This window comes from Rhamphochromis longiceps, linkage group LG5 (assembly GCF_057381845.1).
Source record: "Rhamphochromis longiceps isolate RC_006_pf linkage group LG5, R_longiceps_female_GT1.1, whole genome shotgun sequence".
NCBI classification, from domain to species: domain Eukaryota; kingdom Metazoa; phylum Chordata; class Actinopteri; order Cichliformes; family Cichlidae; genus Rhamphochromis; species Rhamphochromis longiceps.
Window position 1 is genome coordinate 15,429,241 of NC_140561.1, and position 8,429 is coordinate 15,437,669.

At 42.1% G+C, this 8,429-nt stretch overlaps 1 protein-coding gene across 1 annotated transcript; it reads right to left on the minus strand.

Annotated features, from left to right (window-relative positions):
- Window positions 1-251: 251 nt before the first annotated feature.
- LOC146669471 (transmembrane protein 233) lies at window positions 252-7,526 on the minus strand. Its single transcript, XM_085406084.1, has 3 exons — window positions 7,053-7,526; window positions 6,301-6,435; window positions 252-2,134 (listed from the first exon to the last, which is right to left on the minus strand). The coding sequence occupies exons 1-3, from the start codon at window positions 7,230-7,232 to the stop codon at window positions 2,123-2,125; spliced, it is 327 nt and encodes a 108-aa protein (XP_085262210.1). The 5' UTR covers window positions 7,233-7,526; the 3' UTR covers window positions 252-2,122.
- Between the last annotated feature and the right edge of the window lie 903 nt (window positions 7,527-8,429).

Sequence of the window (8,429 nt, forward strand, 5' to 3'; positions counted from 1 at the left end):
CTTTGGTGTGACATCAAAGAGGTTGCACTACAATCACGCTGCATTTCTCTTTCAAGTAAAGGGAGATAATAGAACAAGATTACTGCCAAAAGTGATTTGTTAAGTGCATTAGAATAACTGCTGAAACTTGGCAGCGGGCCTGTTACATCAGAGGGACTGCTATGAATTGCACCTGCAAGTAGGAGATAGGTTTGAAAGAAGAAGAAGAAAAAACACTGCATAACTGCAAACCAAATTGCAAACTGCAGATTTTAGTTTCTCTATATGTGGAGCATGTATGTGTAATACGTCTCTCCCTGGGGACCAGGGAAAGCATCATTACCCTGCAGATAGCTGTGCAATATATGAAAACAGTCTGAAAGGCTTGTTTTTCAGTAGCAACAAGAAAACAGTTATGAGTCATGAGTTGAGACTGAAATGGACGTACAGGATCATGACTCTCCCGCTTAAACCTGTCTGAATCATCCCTTTATTCCCTCCCACCTTTAGGCCACTTTATGTTGCTTCATGAAAGGATGAGTTTTGTTTGACCATGTGAGAGGCTGAGCAATCTGCCACACAGAGGGCAGATCTGCTATATTTAGCTGGGCATATGCTGCGACATATCAAACTACAGGGAAAAGTCCCGGCATGGAAGGTCGTAGTTCAAGGCTCAAGTTGTGAACTTGAGGCTGTGCAGGTCTGTATAAATACTTTGAATTGTGTGTATTCAGGGTAAATTATTGAAAAGCGATAGGTCGTAGGGTCTAACAGGGTGCAGACATAGAGATCTCAAATGCATGTAACATGATGCTTGGTTTGAGTTTACTTTTATGTGATTGTAATGCCAAATTTTACTCAGTCGTGACAGACCACACAGGAAGGAACGCAACTGCAGCAATAGCTCTTCAGTCAACAAGACAGAATAATTAAAGTGGCAAGAAATGTCTGGAACTGATTTTAATACACATATATTTTTAAAAATGCATTTAGGCAGCAGGCTCGTGCGAACACAGCTGAAGAAAAAGAGTAAACACCAAATGCCAAATATTCTAACATCCAGTCCAAATATGGGGCAAGTCCCCCCAAAATATTACAAGATACTTTATTTCCCATTGTGTAGTATCTTCAGGAGTTCTCTCATCAGACCCTTGCTGTCTGGTAAATGCAAGCAACTTTTAAACCTCACAGCCTAAGTTTGTAACACATCTTTAAGTCTCATGCAAAAAAAAAAAATACAATAAAAAAACAGCAATTGTAGATAATCATAAACACGAGGCACAAAGTCAGGGATATAACTTGTAATATAATTTTTCCAGCATTGGTTTACATTTATATTAACTGCTGTGTTTATAATCAATCATCACACTAGGCAAATAAAGCTACAGAAGCAGAACTTGTGACTGGATTTGATTTCACAATTGTGTGTTTTAACATTTCTGTCATCAGAGGAAAAATTAATTTATTCTTCTTATGAATTATTTATTCTTCCAAAAGTCTCTGTGTGAACCATGGTGGCCGCCGATACGCTGCACTGCGATACACATATTTCACATGCTCTTTGTAACTGCTACAGGAATGAAAATAACATTTGTTTGTTTACACAATCATTTTCATAATAATTCCAGGTTTGATGCACAGCAGGGGATTATCTATAAATACAGTGAAGCTAATTAAGACACTCTGTGTTCTTAAAAAGGTCAATTGGGCTTCTACCTCGGAGAGATACATTTGTAAGTTATACTCTACACGCCTAAATTATTTTCATATTTCATTGTTATCAGTTGTTGTCTTTTCAGATTCTTTATCCACCATTGTGGTTTAACATAACTGGTTTTATTATCATTAAAGAAGGCATTACGTTCAGGATCTTTATCACTCGAGCTATGAGCAACAGTAAACAGTGGATTGTTTACACCTTTGTGGAAAGCTGCCTTTTGCAATCAAATCTGGAAAGACATTAGTCACTGAAGTCTACATGCCCACCAGATTTTACATTCACTGATTTTTTGTAAGGAACAACATAGACAGTAAAGTAAGCACTGTACAGGCTAAAGTAAACATGAGGTGAGTCTGAATCCTTTCGTTGGCACCTGAGCTCGTAATGAGTCTTCAACTCTCTGCTCTCTCTGCATCCACTGCACTAAAAATCCATCTGCAACACAAAGTACATTAAATGAATGACTAATTTTTCTATATTATATGTAGTGGTGAATAGTCAGTAGTGGCAAGTCTCCCATGTACAATTAAATCTATATATTATATTTATTCGATATGCATTACATGTTGTACACTGCTCCAAAAATTAAAGGTACACTCTGTAATCAGAGTATTGATCTGGTCAGTTAAGTAACAGAAGCTTTTGTTAATTAGTTTCAGCTGCTTTGATGTTAATTAAATTAACAGCAGGTACACAACAGGGACAACAGTCAAAACAGGATTTTTTTTATTACTAAACAAATATGTTGGACTGCTTTCTTCCATTTGCACAACATCTCTAAAATTAGAAATATCCCGTCTCAGAGTGACGCTGAAAAACTTCATGCATTTATTACTTCCAGGCTGGACTACTGTAATTTTTTATTATCAAGATGTCCTAAAAACTCCCTGAAAGCCTTCAGCTAATCCAAAATGCTGCAGTAAAAGTACTGACAGGGACTAGAAAGAGAGAGCAGATTTCTCCTGTTTTGGCTTCCCTTCATTGGCTTCCTGTTAAATCCAGAATTCAAAATCCTGCTCCTCACATACAAGGTCGTAAATATTTAGGCCCCATCTTGTCTTAATGACCTTGTAGTACCATATCACCCTATTAGAGCACTTCGCTCTCGCTCTGCAGGCCTACTTGTTGTTCCTAGAGTATTTAAAAGTAGAATGGGAGGGAGAGCCTTCAGTTTTCAGGCCCCTCTTCCGTGGAACCAGCTTCCAGTTTGGATTCGGGAGACAGACACTATCTCTACTTTTAAGATTAGGCTTAAAACTTTCCTTTTTGATAAAGCATATAGTTAGGGCTGGACCAGGTGACCCTGAATCCTCCCTTAGTTATGCTGCCATAGGTGTAGGCTGCTGGGGGATTCCCATGATGCACTGAGTATTTCTTCTTCAATCACCTTTCTCACTCACTATGTGTTTATACACCTCTCTGCATTGAATCATACTTGTTATTAATGTCTGTCTTTCTTCCACAGCATGTCTTTTGTGCCCTCTTTCTCCCCTCACCTCAACCAGTCGGAGCAGATGGCCCCGCCCCTCCCTGAGCCTGGTTCTGCTAGAGGTTTCTTCCTGTTAAAAGGGAGTTTTTCCTTCCCACTGTGGCCAAAGCGCTTGCTCATAGGCGATCGTATAATTGTTGGGTTTTTCTCTGTATGTACTATTGTAGGGTCCACCTTACAATATAATGCACCTTTAGGCGCCTTCAGCATAGCCTCAAAAGCTTGGAGGAGAATCCAGGAGAGCTGGACCGGGCTGTAGAAGGTCCTTAGCCCGTCAGCAGGAGTAACTGCTCGATTGTGCAAGAAGAAGCAGAATGAGGACTACAGAATGACCTCCAGCAGCCCACTGGTGTGAATATCTCTGACCAAACAATCAGAAACAGTTGTCATGAGGGTGGCTTGAGGGCCTGACGTCCTCTAGTGGGCCCTGTGCTCACTGCCCAATATCATGAAGCACACCTGGCATTTAGCCTAAAATAATGGAATTGCCAGGTTCACCACTGGCGCCGTGTGCTTTTCACAGATTAGAGCAGGTTTACCCTGAGCACATGTGACAGACATGAAAGGGTCTGGAGAAGCCTTGAAAAATGTTATGCTGCCTGTAACAATTTTCAGCATAAGTAGTTTGGTGGTGGGTCAGTGATGGAGGCATATCCATCAAGGGACACGCAGACTTCTACAGACTATGCAACGGCATCCTGACTGCCATTAGGTATCAGGATGAAATGCTTGGACACATTTCAGACCTTATATTGGTGCAGTGTTTTGGGTTCCTCCTGGTGTATGATAATGCCCAGGCTCATATGGTGAGAGTATGCAGGCAGTTCCCTGGAAGGAATTGATACCACTAACTGGCCACCACACTTGCCTGATCTAAATCCAACAGATCACCTCTGGGACATTATGTTTCAGACAATCCAGTGCCACCAGATTGCATCTCAAATCAAATCAAATCAAATCACTTTTTATTGTCACATCACATGTGCAGGCACACTGGCACAGCACATGCAAGTGAAATTCTTGTGTGCGAGCCCCACAAGCAACAGAGATGTGCAAACACAACAACACAAACGAGCAAAATACAAGAATGGCCAACCTGAAACTAATAAATATATGTACAATATATAATAGTGTATGCATTTCTGGATGTGTATACTAAATATTTTCCTACGTGTGTGTGTGTGTGTGTGTGTGTGTGTGTGTGTGTGTGTGTGTGTGTGTGTGTGTGTGTGTGTGTGTGTGTGTGTATACACATTTTTACAAATTAAATAGTAAAAAAATAAAATAAAATAATAATAATAATAATAATAATAAAATATATAAAATATACAGAGTTGAATATGTGCAAAACAAGTGGCATTTATATACAGTGTGGAGTGCATAATGTTGAAGTTCCAGTAGTGAAGCTGAGGTGTCTATGACGTGTTCAGCAGTCTGATGGCCTGATGGAAGAAGCTGTCTCTCAGTCTGCTGGTACGGGACCGGATGCTGCAGAACCTCCTTCCTGATGGAAGCAGTCTGAACAGTTTATGGCTGGGGTGACTGGAGTCCTTGATGATCCTCCCCGCTTTCCTCAGGCACCGCTTCCTGTAGATGTCTTGGAGGGAGGGAAGCTCACCTCCAATTATCCGTTCAGAGCACCGCACTACTCGCTGGAGAGCTTTGCAGTTGTAGGCGGTGCTGTTGCCATACCAGGTGGTGATGCATCCAGTGAGGATGCTCTCAATGGCACAGTGATAGAAGGTCCTGAGGATGCGGGGGCTCATGCCGAATCTTTTCAGTCTCCTGAGAAAGAAGAGGCGCTGCTGGGCCTTCTTCACTGTTTTGTTTGTGTGTACTGACCACGTAAGATCCTCAGCCAGGTGTACGCCAAGGAACCGGAAGCTGCTCACTCTCTCCACAGCAGCGCCGTTGATGGTGATGGGGGTGTGTACTTCTCTGCACCTCCGGAAGTCCACTATCAACTCCTTTGTCTTTGCGACGTTGAGGGTGAGATGGTTGTCTTGACACCAGTGGGTCAGGGCGCTGACCTCCTCCCTGTAAGCCGTCTCATCACCGTTGGTGATAAGACCCACCACTGTAGTGTCGTCCGCAAACTTCACAATGATGTTGGAGCTGTTAGTGGCTGTGCAGTCGTAGGTGTAGAGTGAGTACAGGAGAGGGCTCAGTACACACCCCTGTGGAGCACCAGTGTTCAGTGTGATGGGGGATGAGGTGATGCTGCCCAGTCTGACCACCTGGCGTCTGTCAGACAGGAAGCTAAGGATCCAGCTGCAGAGGGAGCTGCTCAGTCCTAGATCCTGCAGTTTCCTGTCCAGCTTCGAGGGAACGATGGTATTGAATGCTGAGCTGTAATCTACAAACAGCATCCTCACATACGTGTCTCTCTTCTCCAGGTGTGACAGGGCAGTGTGTAGTGTCAGGGCTATGGCATCATCAGTGGACCTGTTGTGGCGGTATGCAAACTGTAGAGGGTCCAGTGAGTCGGGTAGTGCAGAGCAGATGAAGTCCCTGACCAGCTTCTCGAAGCATTTGCTTACGATGGGGGTCAGGGCTACAGGTCGCCAGTCGTTCAATGAGGAGATGGTGGAGGATTTGGGTACAGGGACGATGGTGGCCATTTTGAAGCAGACTGCATCTCAGACTGTCCACAGTTTCAGTGATGTCCTAATCCAGATCTTCCAATCTCATTAGAAGCATGCCCTGATGTTATCAGGCACGCATACAAGCACATGGGGGGCTACACGAGCTACTCAGTACCATCAAACGATGTGGCGTCCTTTTATTCCTAACACATTAGATCTAAGTGTTCCTTTAAATTTTTTTGAGCAGTGTATATTATATATATTTAATGTGACCTTTTACGCTGTAATATTAAGGTTCCAATAAAAGATTAGGCTTGTATTTGTCACCCTCATTCAAGTCAAGTCAAAAATCATTGACTTGACTTTCACTAATACGCATGACAATAATAATAGTACTAACATAACTCATGAAATTAGCTATGTGTAGGGTCATGTCTCAAGTTATAGTTGCAATATTCCAATATAAAGTTTTTAGAAATTCACTTGAGAAGTTTTTATGAGTGGCAACAGTGCTGAGGCTGTCTTACTGTGGTAAAATGAACAGTGCAGGAGATGGCGATGATGAGAAGCCCGATGATGACTGAGGCAATAGCCACGTAGAGCGCGTTCCTGCCCAGCCGCCTGGAGCCTTCGTAGTCTCCGCTGTAGTAACTGTTTCTAGACTGGAAGAGAGAAATCACTGTAAAGAGTAAAAACTCACCGGCAAATCTGCTAAAAACACAAAATGTGGTACGCAGAGCTCTCTGAAAAGTCTATGAAAAAAGTTTAATCAGTGGTTTTGTTTTTTGTTTTTTTTTTATTTGCCAAGTGAAAGTTTATTTCCATCAACAGGCAGCATGAAAATGTAATTTTCCAAAGCGGAAGATGAAGTAAGTTTGTTTGATGGGCAGAGCAGGTGTCTGTGTGACTGGGTTACATCTTAGGGTCCAGCACATCAGAACACTGTGTAAGCGTTACATTTAAAGCAGCCTGGACAAGAACATGTTTCATTTCTCTCTGACTCATTATTTCCTTAATATTAGAGCACAGAGCATGCATAGTCTAACACAGAGGCGTGGGCAATTCATTCTCCCAAGGGGCCACGTGACACACTGGAACTATTGTGGAAGACCAGAGCAATAAGCTGAACTCTGCTCAGTATTTATCTCTTTATAAACTGCTACTGGTAAGAGTAGATGCTACTATCAGTCGTTAGCTGTGGGCTCTTGGGAAAATTAATTGCCCGCCCATGGTCTGACATGATATTAAAACCCCATCAAGTTTTATTGTTTAGACTTACCATGATAGAGAAGACCAAAGCCACAATGTTGACGGGGTATGCAGGACAAAAGCATGTAAAAATGGTCAAACAAAGGTAGCTTTGAAGAGGAGGTGGTAGTTCCTCTACATAACCACTGTCGAAAAATTTGCTCCCACTTAAGGAGCTCTTTAACTGTGGATTTAGCACTCCAAGTGCCATCGAATCTGACAGCAAGAGGTGAAAAACCGAAATTTAAAAATGTTACAGAGAAAACAGAAGCTAAAAGAGTGTTCTAAATACAGCAGGAGGGCGTTTAAGTCTAACTTTTAACTTTGGAAAAAAATAATGAAACCAACAGCTTAAAACTCAGCTTGAAAAGTCTGGTCTTGTATACCGGGTCTAATCCTTCCTCAAAGCTGGGAAAAAATGAAGTTTGTAGGGAGAGAAGGCGAAGCAGAGCTGGGAGAGGATCACTAACCCTGCTGGCCTCCATCCAGAACTCTGACCCTGATAGAAGTGTGAGGGATCAGACTGTTTACCACTGCTGGCAGCCCACACAAACATAGTCACTGCACTGCAAGATGGATTCATGTTCTTAGCACAGCACGACACATGCATGGAACTTCTGATGAAACAATGCACCCTGTTTTTTAGTTTGTCGGGTTAAAGACTGTGAAAATTATGAATATGGGAACAAGTCCTTCAGGCATATTCACTGTATTTGTTTACTCTGTCAACTCTATCCATGCAGTTTTGGTGAAAGTTCTGTTGTTAAATTTGCTACCGAAGGGAAGTCTATGAATACTTCAACCCACCAAAATTGGGAGGACTTTCATAGACTACAGGTAAAAGTGGATGCAGACTTCTTGCAAGACTTCTTGTTGTTTCGTTCAGTACAGGAGTCTTTGTGGTGGGTCAAAATGTAACTTTATTATTCTGCACTTGTAGTTCTATCAAGTGTGACAAGATACCCAACACCACTGGCTGAAATGTAGCCCCAAACCATGACAGAGCCTCCACCATGCTTGACAGATTTTCATGCCAGTTGTTTTTTCTCTGTTTTCCTTCCTTAAAAATGGCTTCTTGACAGCTTTCCTTCTACTGAGACTATTTCTGATGAGGCTTCAGCTAACAGTAGATCAAGATCTGTATCTCTTAGGTCCTATGTCAGGTCTTGGCTGAAATGGTTTTTAAAGACATGACTTTCAGGTATTATTCATCTGCTGTAGATAGTTCTTTAGGCCACTTCCTTTTTTGTCCTCCACCGCTTTCAACAAATTTTTTACAGACATGCAGCACACCTTGCTGAGATATGCCAAGTTTTCAGATAATAGCGGCTTGGGAATCACGGTGTTGGTGCTAAAATATGTCTATGTCTGTCAATCTATGTTACCTTTGGTATTTTTTATAGAGTCA